The sequence below is a fragment of the Garra rufa genome, chromosome 22 (genome assembly GCF_049309525.1).
Source record: "Garra rufa chromosome 22, GarRuf1.0, whole genome shotgun sequence".
NCBI lineage: Eukaryota > Metazoa > Chordata > Actinopteri > Cypriniformes > Cyprinidae > Garra > Garra rufa.
The window spans coordinates 3303235-3325859 of NC_133382.1; the positions used below are offsets into that span (position 1 = coordinate 3303235).

General features: G+C 32.7%; 2 protein-coding genes across 2 annotated transcripts in view; both read right to left on the reverse strand.

The window, feature by feature from the left end:
• Positions 1–496: 496 nt before the first annotated feature.
• On the reverse strand, positions 497–2153 carry rasd1 (RAS, dexamethasone-induced 1). Its single transcript, XM_073828762.1, has 2 exons — positions 1617–2153; positions 497–1522 (listed from the first exon to the last, which is right to left on the reverse strand). The coding sequence occupies exons 1-2, from the start codon at positions 1885–1887 to the stop codon at positions 996–998; spliced, it is 798 nt and encodes a 265-aa protein (XP_073684863.1). The 5' UTR covers positions 1888–2153; the 3' UTR covers positions 497–995.
• A 13397-nt stretch (positions 2154–15550) lies between these two features.
• Positions 15551–22625, reverse strand: part of pemt (phosphatidylethanolamine N-methyltransferase) — a 106801-nt gene continuing 99726 nt past the window's right edge. The window contains exons 5-6 of the mRNA XM_073828706.1: positions 21425–21499; positions 15551–16282 (exon numbers count right to left, since the gene is read on the reverse strand). Of these exons, the coding sequence (XP_073684807.1) occupies positions 16228–16282; positions 21425–21499 (130 nt within the window). The 3' untranslated portion in view covers positions 15551–16227. The remainder of the gene's footprint in view (positions 16283–21424; positions 21500–22625) is intronic.

Below are 22625 nucleotides of genomic sequence, written 5' to 3' on the forward strand. Positions count from 1 at the left end.
AATTCCCAGCTGTGTTTTCTTGTCTTCAGGTGTGTATAATCACAATAGTTTGAGCATCCTAGAAGGTATTTTCAGATTATTCTGCAGTTTTCAAACATATATCAAATTGATCCTCTTTTTAAACTATAATCAGTAAATAAAAATTATTTTTTCCTTACCATGAAGTGTATTCACAACAAAAGACAATAGAGTTTAAGAATTCATTTCAGATCATTCTGCAGTTTTAAGGAATATATCTGGAATATTTCAACTCAATGTTCTATATCTGCAGCTTTCAGGTAGTTATTGAAATTACTTTTTTAAAAATTCCCAGCTGTGTTTTCTTGGCATCAGGTGTGCATAATCATAATAGTTTGAGCATCCTAGAAGGTATTTTCAAATTATTGTTTAGTTTAAAAATACTCAGTTTTAAAGCATGCTTATATTGGCTATGTTTTTAGATGTAGTTTGCAGTTCAATTAAAGTAAGGAGGAAACGTGCATTTTCTTGACAAAGTGATTTTATTTCTGTTTTCCATGTGTCAAAATCCAACAAAGACATAGAAGAATAAATATACATTCATTGACAATAAAAAAATTGTTCAATTCGCAATAAAACATTCAAGTTGTGAATTTCTTTGTGATTAGATCTAACCCCCAAAAAAAGAAAAAATGTAAACAGCTGACACTGCAACTCAACTCCCCTGGTTCTCCCCGGAGCACTCAAAAAGGCAAATGTTCTAACAAAGCACATTTGAAGCATGGAGTTGATAAGCCACATCACAGAGCGCTCTGACTGAACAGAACAAAGTCTGTATTCTGTACAGGCGATCTCGCGAGCAATAACATGCGCTTCCACGTCGCGAGGTGAGAGCTCAAGCCGATGACTTCTACCGCCGGTGCGAACGCGATCCATTCGGAGTCACCGCAACAGGCGCAACTCCCTCTGCCCAAGACTGCAGCGAGACGGCTGCATCCCATAATCATGACCGCAGTAGCGCTTCAAACGCCTTGCTTTTAGCTGATCACGCATCTCTCCTTGTCCTTCGCCTGTCCGCCTCCTACCGCTTTCTCTTTGATGTACATCAAGTCACTGTGCACGCTTGGCCGGCGCGCAAAAGGCGCAACGATGCCGTACGCGTCGCCATCCTTGATCTTCTTGTTGCGGAGAGACTTTTTGTGCAGGATGTCGCAGTACTGCACGGACACCTTGCGATGGAGGTCTGGGCTCATCTCGTTGGGCAGTTTGGCGAGAGTAAACAGTCTTTGGAACATCTGATCGACGTTAGTGTTCCGCTTAGCGGAGATCTCGAAGTACGCGCACTGCTCGTCTCCAGCGATCAGCTGCTCGATCTCCTCTCGCTGAACTTCCCGATAGAACTCGCGGTCGCCCTTGTTCCCGCAGATGACCAAGGGGACATCCACGTTCTCTTTGGTCTTGTTTTTAAGGCAGGACTTGGTTTCGTAGATTTGCTGTTTGAGCCGCTGAACTTCATAAAACGACTCGCGGTTGTCCAAGCTGAACACCAGGATGAACACATCACCTGTGGGCAAATAAATGAAGAGAGAGGGATTAGACACTTAGTCTGGTGTTAAATCAAAACCGCACCATTTGAATTGATGATCTGAGATATTTACCTGTAAGGATGGATAGTCTCCTCATAGCTGGGAACGGGTGGTTTCCCGAAGTATCCAAAATGTCCAGCTGATATACATCTCCTTTAATGCTGTAGAGTTTCCTGTGAAAGTCCTCAATGGTCGGCGTGTACTGCTCCTCAAAGCGTCCGTTCAAGAAGCGAGACACGATCGCCGTCTTGCCAACTTTGGTGGAACCGAGAATGACCATCCGGTAGCAGTTTTTCGCTGGGATGTCAAACTCGTTCTCCGAGGGACTCATTTTCTTAATCATGTTTCTGTGTGTGAGTGGGCTAGTAATAAAGAATAGCTCGTTGTGTCTTGGTGCGCTGTGGCTCTCTGAAGCTTTCAGCGGAGAAGCGCGGCTATTTAAACGCGTTCGCGCTCCTCCTCCCGAGCGCGTCACCGCGGGACGGTGTAACAGGTGCTGCTGACCGACTGATGCGTCAGTTCGTGTGGATCAGCGAGCACGGGGTCTTTGCTTTCTGGTGCAGCTAATACCAGGAAAGTGTACTGAGAGGAAAAGTACTTTCACGCCTTGTATCAAATTCGCTACTGTACATTATTTAAAAAAACAAAAACTACTGTAAATGGTGCTTTAGGCCTGTTTGCATTGTAAAACAGTGTGAAAATGATTAAAACTAACTAATAAGGGATGAGTTCAAAGAATTACTGATTTCGTTTTATTACTCGGGAGTGATACTCGGATAGCAGGTTATGTGGCGTTTATATGCATAACACTGTTCTGTCTTTGTGTTATTATTGACCACATTACTGGAAAAGCCAATTTTGGTGAACTATATCATGGGAATTATTTTTTTTATTTATCACGCCATTTCACAGCTCAGAAAACATAGGTTCCAAAAGGGTGTTTTTGCAGTGATGCCATAGAAGAACCATTTTTGGGGCCTTTCGGTGAACTAAAATAACTATTTTGAAGAACCCTTTCTACATTTAAAAGGCTCCATGGATGTTCAAGGTTCTTCATAAAACCATTCATGCCAATAAAGAACCTTTATTTTTTCAAAGAGGCATATTGAAATGTTTTTGCAGAAAAATTCTGGTACGTTCTAGCCGTTTGTTAACCTTGAATGCAGCCTGTCTTAACTAATTTAGGAAATTAGTTAATAATGCACGTGGTTCTGGATTGTTAATATTTCTTCTTGGATGTGCGAGTGCCAGGTAAATAAAAATACAGAAGTCAATTTACTGTGGTTCAGTGGTTCTGCAGGAGCTCATGTTTTCTTTTGCAGGCTGCAGCCTTTCTAATAGAAGCGCTCCACCCCGCGTCTCCGCACAGCGGCGCAAATGAGTCCAAAATTACGCTCTTATAGACCGCGCTCTAGAACGCTTCGTTCTGATTGGCTGACCGACGTTCTAAGGTGAAACTGAAAATTCAATTTTGAAAGCATTTATATTAGCCAAATGAAAACAGTAGTTCCAAAGAGACTGAAAAGGACAGTGCACCTCAAAATGAAAATTCACCCTCAACCTGTATTAATCCTGAATATATTTTGAAGAATGCTGGTAATCAAAAAGCTCACAGCTTACACACTATGGATGTCAATGGCTATCATATTTCTTTTTGTGCTCAGCAGAAGAAAAAAAAAAACTCATATGTGACCCTGGACCACAAAACCAGTCATAAGGGTCCATTTTTAGATTTCTAATAATAATAATAATAATAATAATAATAATAATAATAATAAATAATTATTTAAATAGATAAATAAGCTTTTCATTGATGTGTGGTTTGTTAGGATAGAACAACATTTGGCTGAAATACACTGTTTGAAAATCTGGAGGGTGCAAACAAAATCAAAATATTGAGAGAATTTGCATTTAAAGCTGTCCAAATGAAGTTCTTAGCGATGCATTTTACTAATCAAAAAATTAAGGTTTTAAATATTTATGGTAGGAAATTGACAAAATATTCTTCATGGAACATGATCTTTACTCCTAATGATTTTTGGCATAAAAGAGAAATCAATCATTTTACTTTTGCTTATTGCTACAAATATACCTGTGCTACTTACGACTGGTTTTGTGGTCCAGGGTCACATTTGGGTTTGGAACAACTTAAACAAAAAATAAATACTAAATATAGTCCAAAAGTAATTTAAATATTTATAGAAAGCCATTTTTCTCTCTAACACACAGGCTGTGTACTATGTGCTCTGCTGCTAAAAAAAGAATGACATTTCTCAGTAGTGAAGCCAGTCTCTTCGAACTATTTCGGTAGGTTTTAGTTATTTTAGTACTGCCCAGACTTCTCTATCACGTGCACACACAAAACAACTGCAGGCCTCATGGAGAAGTGCACTGTTTCCAAGTAAGATGCTGAATCAGTGGAATAAGCAAGTACTAATTCACAAACAAGAAAAAAAGAAAGTGGAATTTTTGACTCAGAACAGCAATAAATGAAAATGAATGCAGGTGGAAGCCCAACTAACAAAAATATGTTCCAAGAATGTTTTTCGAATGCTCCCAGTTATGAAAACATTTCTTAAAGTTCAAAACATTATAGAGAAAACATTAAAGGAACATTGCATTTTATCATTAAATAGGCATTTTTTTTTTTTTTTTTTAGTATTTTACCTTTTTATTTCTTTTTCTTTTTGTATGTGTGTAAAATGCTGTTTTTAGGTTTCTAACATTCTGTCAAGGTAAAAAAAAAAAAAAGACCATTTTGGCTAATTCTGGTATTGCCCATGTACAGTAAACAAATAAACTAAACTAAATATGATACACAATATACTTTCATTTTGCAAAATGGAATGGAATGGAAACATTAAAGGGATAGTTCACTCAAAAATGAAAATGCTATCATTTACTCACTCTCAAGTTGTTCCAAACTCTTATGCTGAGCACAAAAGAACATACGGTAGCCACTGACTTTCATTGCAAGGAAAAAAGTACCATGGAAGTCAATGGGTACCATCAACTGTTTGGTTAGCAACATTCATAAAATTCCTTTTGAAAATACCTTTACCTCTGTTTAACTGTAGAAAGAAACTTGTACAGGTTTGGAATAACACGAGGATGAGTAAATGATGACAGTTGTATTTTCCAGGTGAAATGTCTCTTTAAATCTGAGCAGAAAGTCTTAAATTTATAACTTTGTGGCTTTAAATGTAACATGAACTGCAAAATAATAATAATAATAATAATAATAATAATAATAATAATAATAATAATTTTCCTCTATATTTCTGTCTTGTTTTCTAATACAAATGTCTAAACCTATGAAGTCTTGTTTTCTGAAAAATTTAACAAAGTTAAAGGGATAGTTCACTCGAACTTGACAATTTTGTCATTTACTCACTCTCAAGTTGTTCCAAATCTGTACAAGTTTCTTCTGCTGAAGACAAAAGAACATACGGTAGCCATTGACTTTCATAGTCAGGAAAAAAATACCATGGAAGTCAATGGGTACCGTCAACTGCTTGGTTACCAACATTCTTCAAAATACCTTCTTTTGTGTTCAACTGAAGAAAAAAAAAACTTGTACAGGTTTGAAATAACACGAGGATAAGTAAATGATGACAGTTTTAATTTCTAGGTGAACTATCTCTTTAAATCAAAGCAGAAAGTCTTAGCAACATTCTTCAAAATACCTTCTTGTGTGTTCAACTGAAGAAAGAAATTCATACGGGTATTAAAACACTTCCTGGCTCTTCCAAGCTTCCAATAAAGTGCATCTTTTCATCTATCAATTTTTAATATAACTCGACTGTATTTATCAAAATATTTAAGAATTATAAACATTTTAAAGCATTGGTTTTAATGGACATACATAGATAATGATCCTTGGCATTCCTCTTAACCTTGCAGTTGTTTTCGTCAAATGCAGCCACAGGTCACAGATTAAAAAGCAAAAAACAACGGAACGATCCACTCGTGCATGTCCAAATATGTGCATTAAATAGTTTTGTCTTTCCTCATGCAGCATTCACAAAACAATCTATTATACAGACTAGCAATACACCTCAAAGCAAATGTCAGCGTGAAATGACAGTTCTATGAATTTTCCCCAGAGCAGGTGATTATAACGAGCTATTCTTTGGAACAGGAGTCACACAAAACCTGGTTTGCAAATGCACACAGCTTCAGCTCATTACAGAAGCAAAACAAAAGTGTGGAGAGAGAGAAAGAGCAGCATGCAGCTGCCATCGATTCCATCAAAGATGTGGCCTTAAACAGCGACAGATCTCTTTCAAAGTATGGATGAAAGCCAATGCACAGCGCACAGAAGCAGGGCCATAAACGAGAGAAAGTCAAGAACTACATGGAAAACAAATGCAGGAGCTCTGGATTCTGAGTGATAATGACCTTTACAAGGAGAAATAACTTTTTTGAAAGATCTTGACATTCAAATGATGTGTCCAAAACCCCTGGAGAGGCACAGCTCATCTACCCTGGCATCACAAGCATTTCTCATTTTATTTCTCGTTCCCATCAGAGAGGGTTTAGGTACGCCGTCTTTCAGATGCACGCAAGAATGAATGAGTTCAAGACTTTCCTGTAGATTGCATGAGCTTTTTCGAGAGCTAGGCCATTATCTGAACCCCTCTTCAAGAGATCATTCACTCAAAAATAAAATTTTCAATCATTTACTCTTATGTCGACTAAAGCAGTTCAGGGACATTTTTCTTCTCCTTCCATTGTACAAAAAAGTCTAGCTCTACATACAGTGGTGTGAAAAAGTGTTGGCCCCCTTCCTGATTGTCACACTTTAATGTTTCAGATCATCAAACAAATTTAAATATTAATCAAAGATAACACAAGTGAACACAACATGCAGTTTTTAAATGAAGGTTTTTATTTTTATTTTATTTTATTTTTTTTATGAAGGGAAAAAAATCCAAACCCACATGGCCCCCTATTAAAACATAACTGTGGTTTATCACATCTGAGTTCAGTTTCTCTAGCCACAGTCAGGCCTGATTACTGCCACACCTGTTCGTAATCAAGAAATCAGTTAAATAGTACCTGCCTGACAAAGTGAAGTAGACCAAAAGATCCTCAAAAGCTACACATCATGTTGAGATACAAAGAAATTCAGGAACAAATGAGAAAGAACGTAATTGAGATCTATCTGAAAAAGGTTATAAAGCCATTTCTAAAGCTTTGGGACTCCAGCGAACCACAGTGAGAGCCATTATCCACAAATGGCCAAAACATGGAACAGGGGTGAACCTCCCCAGGAGTGGCCAGCCGACCAAAATTAACCCAAGAGCTCAGCGACAACTCATCCAAGAGGTCACAAAAGACCCCACAACAACATCTAAACAACTGCAGGCCTTTCTTGCCTCAGTTAAGGTCAGTGTTCATGACTCCACCACAAGAAAGAGACAGGGCAAAGATGGCCTGCATGGCAGAGTTCCAAGACGAAAACTGCTGCTGAGCAAAAAGAACATAAAGGCTCGTCTCAGGTTTGCCAGAACACATCTTGATGATCCCCAAGACTTTTGGGAAAATACTCTGTGGACTGATGAGACAAAAAATGAACTTTTTGGAAGGTGTGTATCCCATTACATCTGGCATAAAAAGTAACACAGCATTTTAGAAAAAGAACATCATACCAACAGTAAAATCTGGTGGTGGTAGTGTGATGGTCTAGGGCTGTTTTGCTGCTTCTGGACCTGGAAGACTTGCTGTGAGAAATGGAAACACGAATTCTGCTGTCTACCAAAAAAACCTGAAGGACAATGTCCGGCCATCTGTTTGTGATCTCAAGCTCAAGCGAACTTGGGTTCTGCAGCAGGACAATGATCCAAAACACACAGCAAATCCACCTCTGAATGGCTGAAGAAAAACAAAATGAAGACTTTGGAGTGGCCTAGTCAAAGTCCTGACCTGAATCCTATTGAGATGCTGTGGCATGACCTTAAAAATGCGGTTCATGCTTGATAACCCTCCAATGTGGCTGAATTACAACAATTCTGCCAAGATGAGTGGGCCAAAATTCCTGCACAGCGCTGTAACAGACTCATTGCAAGTTATCGCAAACGCTTGATTGCAGTTGTTGCTGCTAAGGGTGGCCCAACCAGTTTAGGGGGCAAACACTTTTTCACACAGGGCCATGTGGGTTTGGATTTTTGTTTTCCCTTCATAATAAAAAACTTAATTAAAAAACTGCATTTTGTGTTTACTTGTGTTATCTTTGATTAACATTTCAATTTGTTTGATGATCTGAAACATTAAAGTGTGATAAACATGCAAAAAAAAAAAAAAAAAAAAAAAAATCAGGAAGGGGACCAACACTTTTTCACACCACTGTATCTTCAATAAGATAAGCAGCAAATCTGTATATTAGAATGGTTTCTGAAGGATCATGTGACACTGAAGACTGCAGTAATGATGCTGAAAATTTAGCTTTGATCACAGGAATAAATTACACTTTACAATATATTCACATAGAGAGCTGTAATTGTTATTTTAAATCTTAATAGTATTTCACTATTTTTAATGCATTGGTAAGCAGAAAATAAGCATGTTAAATAAGTTGTATAAGTTCACTTTAAATCAAAACTGTACTTAAACCTAATGCACATTGTTTCTGAGTATCATTATATTACATAAATCAAATCACACTTCATGCACATTGCTGTAATAGACTTAAGTAGGTCAAGTGTTTGAGAGTTAATGTTCTTATACATTGTAATTGAGTTTCAAATGGCTTATTCCAGGAATGTGACTTATTAAGTGCTCTTGAGGTCTGACTAAAGCTAATGACTAATTAAATGAGTTCGAGCCCAGCAATTAAACCCGTGTGAGCGGCGGTCCTTATTCTCACAGTCCTGCATAATCAAACCTCTAGCCCTAACATTTATGATGACCCTGAGAAGTTTGTTTGTTTGCATGTATTTATGTCAGATGTCGGGTAATTTAACCCATAAGAGTTCATTAGAGGTTAAGTGTGACGTTTGTGTAAAGAGAAAAAGATGAAAGCAAAGAAAAAGTCTCAAAGACGAGAAAGCAAATCTATAAAGTCATGTAACAGACCTCATTGTCTATAACTGGCTAAAGAAAAGCTGGTAATTGCATCCACAATGATAAATGGCGGATACCTGTATATTTGAGGTCAGAATCTTTTAGCAAAATAAGAGGGATCAGACAAAATGCATGTTATTTTTTATTTAGTACTGACCTGAATAAGATATTTCACATAAAAGATGTTTACATATAATAATAAAAAAATAATAGTATAGGGATGAATTTATAAAAATGACCCCATTCAAATGTACATACACTTGATTCTTAATACTAATACAATAATGTAGGATCTTTTCACACTGAGGACAACTGAGAGAGTCATATGCAACTATTGCAAAAGGTTCAAACACTCACTGATGCTCCAGAAGGAAAAAAACATGCATAAGAGCCAGCGGTGAAAACTTTTGGAATTTGATGATCAGGGTAAATTTAACTGTATATATATATATATATATATATATATATATATATATATATATATATATATATATATATATATATATATATATATATATATTCATTCTGTTCAAAAGTTTTCACCCCTGGCTCTTAATGCATTATTTTTCCTTCTGAAGCATCAGTGAGTGTTTGAACCTTCTGTAATAGTTGCATATGAGTCCCTCAGTTGTCCTCAGTTTGAAAAGATAGATCTCAGAATCATAAAGTCATTGTTGGAAAGGGTTTAAATACACAAAAATGCTGAAAAACCAAATAATTTGTGGGACCTGGAGGATTTTTCTGATGAACAGCAGGCAGTTTACCTGTTCAGGACAAACAAGGAACTCATGAACTAAACAAAAACAAACAAACAAAAATCATTCAGGTAACACAATATTAAGAATCAAGTGTACGTAAAATTTTGAACAGTGTAATTTTTATAAATCCAGCTATTATTTTCTCTAGTGGACTATATGTAGACGTCTTTAATATAAAATATCTTATTCAGGTCAGCACTAAATAAACAAAATAACATGCATTTTGTATGATCTCTCTCATTTTGGTAAAATAATTAACATTTTGCAGATTCTGCAAGGTGTATGTAAACTTTTGACCTCAACTGTATATGAGACAGAATATGGCATAAACAATTCTGTTTTTGAACACCCTTGTGAAAATGGTACTTGCAGTGTACTTCACATCTTAAAATTATGTTTTTTAAAACTGTATTGATTGAATAAATAGAACTGCACTCAAAGAGACTATATTTCTTAAAAAGTGCAAATTAATAGTGTTTTAATCATCTTTTGTCATGCTTTAAAGTGCATATATTTTGATGTATTGACTAACAAACTAAAACACATACAAAGTACTTGATTATAATTTTAACTGTAGTGTTATTCAATATTGATATATTTAAAGTTAATACTACAATACTTCAAATTCACAATTACAAATATATGTAGATACATGACAAAAGTTTCTATAGAAATTACATCAAAGCATGTTTTAGTTTATCAAAAATGCATTCAGCAGTAACACATTCCATTTGAATCCATATTACAAAGAAAATAGCAGTAATTATGAAATGACATAATATGTATTTAATTCCTATTAAAGTGGGCAAAGAGCATTCTTAATTCAGCTAAATTACATTTAATATAAATTTAAAGTATTTAATTGTGAATACAGGTGTCTAAAAACATTCTGTAATAAATACTCTTTTAAAAATGATTCAAACTGGGTGTTTGTGAATCATTTTGACCGATTCACTTTAAAAGCATCTAATTTATTTCTGACTCTGTATCAGTTTTGCTGTACATTGCGAGGACAATGCAACAGATTTAACGTGGTTTCATGTTTTAATCTGCAGTGCCTGTTCCTTTTAACTCTTTGCATTGATTGCAAGTTCACACCTAGGGTAAAATATGATTGTTTTGCTGTGGCGTCAGAGATTGAGCAGCACAGGAAACTGCTATACTGTATCTATACATTCTTCTGAGCTGAATGATGAGGACGCCTCAAAGGTCAAATACTATTGGTACACAAACTAAACAGAACTGAAACACAGGAAGAGAAAAGTGATAATGGCATATATTTAAAGAAGAAACAGCAGAAAACTCAATGCATTTCTACTCCTTGACCCCAGTTAAAACAACACAGAGCGGCTCTGGCAGGAAACCCCAGAATAACAACAGTAAATATTAATGCATGCATGCTGATATATTGTGGTTACAACTTCTCTTAAGGCGAGACACCGCAGGTGAATAGGGTAAAAAAATAAATAATAGTTATCGCCTTACTTATCCAGTTGATTGATTACATTGATAATTGCAAACATTTTTTGTATTACAAGCTTTCTAAAATGTTTGTTTTAAATATGCAAATGAGCCATTATTTAATGAAATATGTGCTAATTTGCATACATTTCCAGTACAAAAATCTAACCACTGGATGAAGGTAGTTTCAAAACTCTTGTTCAAATTTTTTTTTTTCATATTAGAGTCAAATGTTTTTACAGAGGATTTTGCATATCTAATATTGTCACTATATAATTCAGAAAAAACTTACAACAGACAAAACAATGTATTTTTTAACCATCTTTGGGGGTAATAAAATGTATAAAATCAAGCAAATTATATATGAACAAACCCCTCTGTAAAAACCTCCAGGATATAGATAGAAATAAAAATGTAAAGTCTGGTTTGTGTAAGTGTTACTGAATTGGAGATTTATGGCTCAGTATAAGAGAAAAAATCATTTTGAGAAAATGGCCTTTAAAAATGTGCATTGTAATAGAAATCTATTGACACAAATAGATAAAGTGCTATAAAAGAAAGACCTAACAGTGTCTTTTGGATGTTTTCTTTCCACTATAGTCTGAAAAAAAAAAAAAACACTTTATAAAACACCAAAAAGCCCAAAATCTCAAACTTGACAGGGGCATGAAAAAACTGTTTTTGCCTGCAGTGTCTCTCTCCCCTTCATTAATAAAACAAATTATTGGTGTAGTGTGCAAATAAATAGATTGCTTACTTAGTTTAAAAACACAGTCCAGTCTGGAGCTCGTGTAAGATATTCTTTAAGAGATATTCAAGTGGACACATGATGTCAGAGACGCTGCACCAGGGTTCAGGATTGATTGTGTTATCATGCTGACCACATTAAAATATCAGACGGTCATGGGTTCCTTTACAGCTATAGCAGAATCCAAAATCATTGAGAGACTGTTCTTAAGTAACAGTGGACTGTTGGCCGGGTCAAGGGGTCAAGATTTGAATGGTTAACATGGTCTGTTAACCCTTGTTGGTTAATGCTTTAAAGCAATAGTTTAGATAAGATATACAGTGACTTGCAAAAGTATTCATATCCCTTCATTTTTTTCACATTTTGTTTTGTTGCAGCATTATGTTAAACTGCTTTAAATTACTTTATTTTCCATCAATCTACATCTCATACACCATAAAGACAAAGCACAGAACAGGTTTGTAACCACTTTGCAAATTTATTAGAAATAAAAAACTGAAAAGATCCTTTGGCATAAGTATTCATACCCTTTTCTGGGACACTCGAAATTTAGCTCAGGAGCATTCATATTGCTTCTAGATGTTCCTACACTTGGAGTGGAGTTAAACTGTGGCAAATTCATTTGAATGAGTCTGATTTAGAAAGACACACACCTCTCAGAAAAGGTCTAACAGCTGAAAATGCATATCAGAGCAAAAACCAAGATAGCTGCCTGTAGAGCTCAGTGACAGACTTGCGTTAAGGCAATGATCTAGGGAAGAGTTCAGAAACAAATCTGCTGCATTGAAGGTTGACAGAAGCATTATCCATAATGGAAGACGTTTGAAACAACTAGGACTCTAGAAAATGTCTGCCAGCCCCCATCCAAGCTGACAGAGATGGAGAGGTGAAAAGGTGAGGCAAAGACTGGCAGATAATTGCCAAATGCAGATGTGCAAAGCTTGTCACATCAGACCCAAAAAGACTTGAGGCTGTAAAGGTGCTTCGACTATGCACTGAATTAAAGGTATGAATACTTATGCAATGTACTTATTTCAGTGTTTTATTTTTAATAAATTTGTACAATTTGCAAATCTGTTTTTTGCTTTGCCATTATTATGGTGTGTGGAGTGTAAATTGATGTGGGGAAAAACTAATTTAAAGCAGTTTAACCTAATGCTGCAACAAAAAAAAAAAAAAAAAAAAGGGGGTATGAATACTTTTGCAAGGTATTGTAGATGAATTTGTTTCTTCATCAGATTTGGAGAAATGTAACATTGCATCACTTGCTCACTAATGGATCCTCTGGAGTGAATGGGTGCCGTCAGAATGAGAGTCCAAACAGCTGATAAAAACATCACAAGTAATCCACACCACTCCAGTCCATCAGTTAAAACATCTTGAGAAAACAAAAGCTGCGTGTTTGTAAGAAACAAATACATCATAAAGAGGTGCCATAGAATGGAAAACTGTATTTACCTTGGCACAGTTGAATAATAACAGTTCAGTACATGGACATGACATACTGAGTCTCAAACACCATCGTTTACTCCTTCTTATTACACGGCTCTTTGGAATGCTTGATTCTGATTGGTCAGTTGAGACATTTGCAGGTTCGTTCTTTTCAAATAATCACCGCTCCAAAGTAATAACGCATAGCCGGTACTACTTGTATGTTTAAAATCCCTCCGTGCCAACAAAGATTACCGTTTGGCGCCATCTTGTGACAAACACTGGACAACCACAATTAACAGTGGAAAATTTCGACATTAATCTATTTAAATTGGCTTACTAATGTACATAGTTTGAATGGTAGTCACGTGGTACTATATCGTTTCGCGGAAGGATAAAAATGTTAATTTAAAACAAATATGCCAATAAAAGGTTTCAAATTCATATTCATGTCCAGTTTTTTTCTTATGTGGCAATTAGCCGTGTAATAAGCGGGATAATGTACAGGCAGCCGGTAGTTATCGCAGAAATAAGCCCCTTCAGTGTGATACAAGACCCTCCGCTTCGCGTCGGGTCCTGATCACACTGTCGGGGCTTATTTCTGCGATAACTACCGGCTGCCTGTACATTATCCCTTACTTATATAAATCTGGTGTTTGCAAAAGACCACTGTAAAATAGGCTAATCCTAACATAACACCGACTATTAGGTAAAAGTCGCAATCATTAATAGTTACGCCCCTAACATTTGCATAGTTCTGCAGGTAGGCTATTGTAAAAAAACAAAACAAAAAAACAGAGCGAGGACAACAGTGAAAATATCTGATCACGGGAATAAATGTTATGTTCCAGGATGTGCAGAAGATGTTAAGTGCAGGGATGGTTGGTGTCTGTAACTTACTCAGAAAGGCAAGGAAAACCAATAAGGCGCTCTAATAAATTAAGGAGAGCCACTGAAGGGACACGGTTAGCTTAGTTCTAGCGGTAGCCGGTTACATTGCAGTACATAAGATTTCACTTACCACATAAACAGAGAGATGGCTTCGCAGACGATGGCGAATGATTTACAGATCCTGAGCATCACTAACAAGCATCTAAACTTGTAAAATATGTGGTAAGTACTGCCGCTGCAGTATAACGTTACATAGAGCTAGTGCGATCACAAAAGTGAAAGTAAAATGTTTGTGCATTAAAAACGGCAGTTTCAATAAACCGCATATTAATATCGGCCATGTGCAAACTACTAAAATGAGCCGCTCTGTGAAACAGCCAATCAGAGCAGAGCTCCTCATTTATAGTCACGAACCTTCCAAATAAGGCAATAACAGAGCATTTCATTCTAGGGACAAATCCTAATGTTGTAAATGGACCTGTAAAACCGTTTCTGGAGAACGTTTGCCCTTTCCTATGCCATATACCTTCTATGTAGATATCAGAGAACAATTTAAAATATTGTATCAATGCATTCTATGGCACCTTTAAGTAAAATACGAATCCATAATTCATAATAATGCTTCCTCCTGTGAAAAAAGTCCATCTCCTGTTGTCTCTTCTGTTTGATTAGAGCTGTTTTGGCTTGTAAACAGCGCTTGATCTGTGCAGATTTCTCTCCTGATTCAAACCAGACAACTTTTTCACTGGAGGAAGCATTATTATGGAGTATAAACTGATATTTTAGCCAGAAGCAACAGTTTGAAGTTGAAAACGCCTGAATGATGGGTTAATGTCTTCTCAAGATGTTAACTGATGGACTGGAGTGGTGTGGATTATTGTGATGTTTTTATCCGCTGTTTGGACTCTCATTCTGACGGCACCCATTCATTCCAAAGGATTAGAGTTAGGGTTTGATTAGAGTTTTTAGATTTAATGGTCTTAAGAAATACACTAATTTAGTTTAAAATTGTTAATAAAATTATTCATAAATATGTTATATAGTATATTGGTGCATTAGATGTGACAATACATTTGAAGTCAAAAGTTTACATACACCTTGCAGAATCTGCAAAATGGTAATTATTTTACCAAACTAAGAAGGATCATACAAAATGCATGTTATTTTTTATTTAGTACTGACCTGAACAAGATAATTTAAAATAAAAATGACCCTGTTCAAAAGTTTTCATTCACTTGATTCTTACTACTGTGTTGTTACATGAATGAGCCACAGCTGTGTTTTTTTGTTTAGTGATAGTTGTTCATGAGTCCATTGTTTGTCCTGAACAGCTAAACTGCCTGCTGCTCTTCAGAAAAATCATTTATGTCCCACAAATTCTTTGTTTTTGCAGCGTTTTTGTGTATTTGAACCCTTTCCAACTATGACTGTATGCTTTTGAGATCCATCTTTTCACACTGAGGACAACTGAGGGACTCATATGCAACTATTACAGAAGGTTCAAACACTCACTGATGCTCCAGAAGGAAAAACAATGCATTAAGAGCCGGGAAGTGAAAACCTTGGGGAAAAAAATGGTTTTACCACAGAAATTCATTCGCCAAAAACAGGGTTTTGTGAGTTTATTAAAGTCAAAACAAAACATACTAATAAAAGATTTAACATTTTATTAATTTAATTGCATGTCATGTGACCATTAACCACCATCAGAGAATCATAAAACATGCAAATGCATTCTTGAGTTATTGAAATATTATGTTAAATTCTCAGGAGTACTTCAAGTAAATATATGTCGTCTTAGGGGTTTAGCTGACCAAAAAGTGGATCTGTACCATTAAAGCAGGAAGAAAAAGAAGAACGTGTACATAGAGAAAGAACAGGATGTGTCCGTTTATTTTATCTTTGGAAAGAAAAACATGCATCCTCACATAAAACTGATCAAAGTACATTGACATGAATCAAATGCACCCTAAAACAGCTGATTTCAGCCTGGACGTGCATTAGGAATGGATTGAGGAAATAAAAACACATTGCATCTTTTATGGTAGTGATATTTGATGGCATTAAAGAGCAAACTACAAAAAGCTGGATATTTGATTGCTACAGTTGAAGATTGTCATTCACAGTCTAGCTTTCATTTACCAGAAAAGCTTGAATATTGCGGTAAGTGTTAAACATTGATGTGCAATTTGCATCTGTGCTCTTTAACTCTCTTTATACTGTCAGTATATCATTCAGATCTGTCATTCAATCATCTAAAATCATTTCTATCCAGTTTACCATCTGAGAGCTTGCGGTGTCATCGTGGACTGAGTGCCTGAGGTTATCTTTACTTGTGCTTGCAGCGCTGGCTCCGCTGCCGGTAGATCTCCTCAGTGAACGGTCTGCAAACAAGAGAAGGTGAGCACAAACACAGACTGTAAATCTCTAGAGGAGTGTGTCGTACCAGCCTGTGCCCGGCACCCACGTGAGAGAGAGACGCGTGCCACAAATAGGGCAGAAAATAGGGCCTTAATCACTGATGACACAAATGAGCAGGAAATGTTACGAAAATATATATCATTATATGCAGGGTTTGTAATTGTTGCAATCCAAAATGTGAAAAACACTAAACTATAACAACTGCAAACATTAACCCAAAAATTCTAAATTAAACACATTATATAAAAATAGAAAATAAAATGAAATAAAAAAATAAAAAAATCTAAACAAATCAAAAGTGATGCAGAAAAGTACTACTAGCAAATTAAAATGTAATTATAAAATGTAAAATTTATAATAAACAAATTATTTATAAATAAAATAAAAAAAAACTAAAAATCCAAAATTAAACACATTATTCATTTAACATTTTTTTTTTGTGAAAAAATAAAATAAAAAAATTACAAATTCAAAAGTAAAACCTTATTAACAATTTTTTTTGTGTTGAAAAAATTTATAATTACAAAATTAAACACATTATTTAAAAATAAAATAAATAAAAAACTAAAAAAATTCAATAAATAAAAAAGTATAATTACAAAATTAAACACATTTAAAAATAAAATAAACTTAAAATTCAACAAATAAAAAAGTATAATTACAAAATTAAACACACTATTTAAAAATAACATAAAAAACTTAAAAATTCAAAAGTAAACATGTTATTAACTATCTACATTTTTTGTGTTGAAAAAAATAATTACAAAATTAAACAATTTAAAAATAAAATTATAAAAAAAACTAAAAAATACAATAAATAAAAAAAGTATAATTACAAAATGAAACACATTTAAAGATAAAATAGATAAACTAATTCAATAAATTAAAAAGCATAATTACAAAATTAAACAAATTATTTAAAAGTAACATAAAAAATAAAAAATTCAAAAGTAAACATGTTATTTAAAAATAAAATAAAAAACTTAAAATTTCAACAGTAAACACATTGAAAAATAATTTAAATAAAAAACATAAAAATTAAAATGTAAACACATTTTAAAAAATGAAATAAAATTAAATAAAAATGTAAAATAATAAAATAAAATCAAAAGTGATGCAGAAAAGTCTAAATGTGCTACTACTAACAAATTAAAATGCCATATTAAAATTTAACATTTATATTAAACAAATTATTTTAAAATAAAATAAATACCTGAACGTAAAAATTCAAAATTAAAAACATTATAAACAATTTAACAATTTGAAAAATTTAAATGAATTAAACATTTATGTTCTAAACATTAAACACATTATTCAAAAATAAAATAAATAAAAATTCAAAAGTAAACATTATAAAAAATGGAATAAAAAAATTTAAATAAAGAAAAGTCTAAATGACACTACTATGGAGAAATTAAAATATAATATTAAAATGAAAAATTTATATTAAATTATTTAATAAAATAAATAACAAAAATTACATATAAATAAATATATATATTAGTGGTGGGCCGTTATAAATTTAAAATAATTTTAAATTTAGACAGATTTAAAAATAAAATAAAAAAACTTAAAAATTCAAAAGTAAACACATAAAAAAAAATAAAAATAAAAAATAATAAAATCAAAAGTGATGCAGAAAAATCTAAATGACGCTACTCTAAGAAATTAAAATGTAACATTAAAAAATGATTTAAAAATAAAATAAATAAAAAAATTACAATTTCAAAATTAAACACATTATTAGCAATTTAATATTTGATGTGTTAAAAAATAAAATAAATAAACAATGTATACTTACAAAAGTGAACATGTAATTTAAAAATAAAATATTAAAAAAAAATTCTAAAGTAAACACATTTTAAAATAAAATAAACAACGTACAATTACAAAAGTGAACACATTTAAATAAATCTAAAATTCAAAAGTAAACACATTATTTTAAAATAAAAAACATAAAAATTAAAATGTAAACATTATAATAAATATATATATATATAAATGTAAAATGTATATTAAACAAATTAAATAAATAAAAAAGCTTTAAAAATCAAAAGTAAACATTATTTAAAAGCTAAATTAAATAATTAAATAATTAAAGTTCAACTGATGCTACTATGTGTCCTAAGTGTCACAATTTTAACGATGACGTTAAATCCAAAACAAGAGAAATTATTTACTAAAATAATAAAAACGAAATAAATAAAATTAAATAAAAATGTATTCAAATGATGCTGCTACTATTAAGCACATTATTAAAAAACAAATTAAAAAACACATTAAACTAAATATGATTTAATAAATTATTAAATTAATAATAAAAAATGAAATAAAAAGAATTTCAATAAAAAAAATATTTTTTTGTTAATTTTCAGTGACAAGTATTATAATAATCCTGATTTGTACCTTCATTTCGCATTTTTTAAAAACCTGCGTGCACGATGCAGACACTCATGGATAAAACCGGCCTATCACAGGTGGATTTTTCTGTATTGTTCTGGTTTGAAGCAGCGTTTCTGTGCTGTCATTATCGCTGTGCACGCTCAGCCCAGACTGTTGTTCATAAGCTGTTGCTGTTTTTGTTGCAGTGCTATTAAAGTCCAGTTCTCTGACCGTCTCTGTCTCCATAGAGACTTGACAGTGGATGTGTGAGTTTGAGTCCCATATTTATTCCTGTCTCTGTAGAAGAAAGTTGGCAGCTTTTTTGCTTAACCTTTTATTGGCACAGAAGAGGAGCAGAGTGACTGACCTTTACTGCCAGCATTTTAAACACATCTCAGACAGTCCTTTGTGTCTCAGAGGTAAAAAAGAAACAAGAAAATGGGTTTGCGTCAAAAGTGTCCTTTTTAAACGTTGTTTTGTTTTTACGATCAAGCTTTACACTAGAATTTAGAGGAACTCAGCATCTGAAATCCCATCAACTCCTAGTTATGTATTTAGGAATCATATATTTAATGTTTTAGACATTAATATATGTGACCCTGGACCACAAAACCAGTCATAAGGTTAAATTTGACAAAACTGAGATTTATACATCATATGAAAGCTCAATAAATAAGCTTTCTATTGATGTATAGTTTGTTAGGATAGGACAATATTTGGCTGAGATACATCTATTTGAAATCAGAAATCTGAGGGTGCAAAAAAATCAAAAAGACTGAGAAAATCACCTTTAAAGTTGTCCAAATTAGGTTCTTAACAATGCATATTACAAATCAAAAATTACATTTTGATATATTTACAGTAGGAATTTTACAAAAAATCTTCATGGAACATGAACTTTACTTAATTTCTTAATGATTTTTGGCATAAAAGAAAAATCAAAAATTTTGACCCATGCAATGTATTTTTGTCTATTGCTACAAATATACCCCAGCGACTTAAGACTGGTTTTGTGGTCCAGGGTCACATTTGGTTAGTATAAGATATTTTAAATTAAGAAGCAAAGAAAAAGGAGACCAAAGTACTTGATTCTCAATTTTTCAAAATCTTTTAAATAATCTTCAAACAAAAAACATAACCATAAAACATTTACCATAAATGGTTTTTATAACTTTCTGATGTCTTATGAACAGTAAATCTGTAAAAATGTAATTCAGGCCTAGAAATAACACTGTTTTTGAAGAATAAAAAAGAAAAGAAAAATCTGTAAAATTATAATTATAAGTGGAACTCGGGAAATAAAATAAAGAAATTAAAATGTACAATTTAAAAATCTAAAAAAAAAAACACAACTATTAAAAAGAAAAAAATATATATATTGAATCTAACTATAACTATAAAATAAAAATGCAAACAGAAAAGAGACCAAATTAATTCTTATTCTTATTTTTTTGTTGTTGTTGTTAATAGTTTTTAAGTGGGTCATTTTTATTTATAATTTTGTTAAAAAATGTATATTTATTTATTTAATTTTATAAAATGTATAGGTATAATTATTGTTATTTTTGTTTTGCTTTCAAAATAATAATAATAATAATAATAACAATAACAATAATAATAATATGTATAATTTTAAAATTAAACACATTGTTTCAAAATAAAATAAAGACCTTTAAAAAGAAAAAGTAAAATAACGAAATAAAATGAAATAAAATAAAATTAAAAGTGATGCAGAAAAGTCCAAATGATAATTATGATTATAAGCGGAACTCAGGAAATGAAATAAAAAAACAAAAGGTTTCAATGTAAAATCTTAAAAAAAAACATAACTATTAAAAAGAAAAAATACAAATATATTGAATCTAACTGTAACTATAAAATAAAAATGGTAACAGAAAAGAGACCAAATTAATTCTTATTCTTATTGTTGTTGTTGTGCTTTCAAAATAATAATAATAATAATAATAATAATAATAATAATAATAATAATAATAATAATAATAATAATATATCAATAATAGATTATTATAGTTATTATTATTATAAGAAAATACATTATTTCAAAATAAAATAAAAAACTACAAAATTAAAATCAAAAAAATCAAAAGTATATATAACCATTAATAATAAATAATAATCATATAAAAATTAAATTAGGATGCATAATTTTTTCATCTTAATTTGACAATTTACAAGCCTTAAGAAGAATTAAAAATGTAAAAATGTTTATGATCATTTAAGTGTGATCATAAAGAGTTGAGTGGCATGTTTTTATATGAGTGGAATATATTTATACTTTGATAAAAAAAAAAACAACATAAATTACCATGAAAGAATAAAACATGAATTACTAAAAACAATGTAACAAATTAATAAAAACCAAAATATTACTACAAAAATAATAAAACTAAATTTTTATAAAAAAAAATATAAAAAATGTAAAAATACTAAACATTAGAAAATTATATTTCAGACGTTGATAAAACAATTTTTAAAGGATAAAAAAAAAATTAATAAAAACTTAAAAAATAATAAAAGCTAAATTTTATATTATTATTATCATCAAAAAAAAATAAAAATTGAAAATAAAAACTCTTTCGGCTACAAAATTAGAATTATAAGTGGAACTCAGGAAAGAAAATAAAATTGAAAATGTAATGATAATGTCCAATATATCTGACTATTTCATAATCAGTCTGAAAATTGACACTGAACACCCTTACCCTTCATATGCCATAGCTACTTTATAGGACAAGCCCACCACTGCAGTCAGGATCACTCCAATAGGACTGGCATTCCTAAAAGACAAATACAGAACAACATATTTTCTGATTTAAAATATGTAAAAGCCTTCATTATGTCAAGAAAATCAAAAAAGTATACACTTGGCTTCATCCATTGTTCAGATTCATGTTTTGGAAATGCATGCAAATTATTAGATAATGCCACATTTGCAAATCTTTTAATACAAACAAGTGTCTTATAAAACAGAAGTCTTACTATTTTCAGAAACTGTGTAGTGGTAAAGGTAATGTGCCCTTAAATGAGTATTGAGTTGCTTTGTCATGCACACACACACACACACACACACACACACACACACACACACACACACACATGTTGGGTTTACATGTTTTATGGGGACATTCCATAGGCGTAATGGTTTTTATACTGTACAAACCGTACTTTCTATCGCCCTACACCTACCCTATACCTAAACCTAGCCCTCACAGGAGATTGTGCAAACTTTTACTTCCTCAAAAAAACTCATTGTGCATGATTTATAAGCCTGTTTCCTCATGGGGACCTGAGAAATGTCCCCACAAGGTCAAAATTTACTGGTATTCCTATCCTTGTGGGGACATTTGGTCCCCACAACGTGATGAATACCAGGTACACACACACACACACACACACACACACACACACACACACACACACACACACACACACACACACACACACACACACACACACACACACACACACCTGTTTAGTGAGTCACAGCCACATAAATATCCCAATCCAAACAGTTTCTATCAAATAATGATTCATCATGACACTGTATTAAAGTTTATCCAACTCACAGATTACCATCAAGATGATAAAGCACTGACTGTCTCTGAATATGTAAATAAAAAAATGTCTGGTTACTTAAGCGCATTTGTGTCTCATTCTCACCCCTGACCTGATTCTACTATTGTTGAGCATCAAATACAGTCAATTACTGCTTATATCGCTGAATTTTCCTCCCATCTGTTCATGAAAACCACTTTTGCTAAAAAACGTAATTGAAAAGCATCTGTACGTCAGTACAGTAACTGCAGTCATAATGTAAGACGAACAAACAAACACCTGACAGATGAAAGATTGTTTTTCAGGAATAAAGCTTAAAAGATGCAAAGGAAACAAGTCAAAGGTATT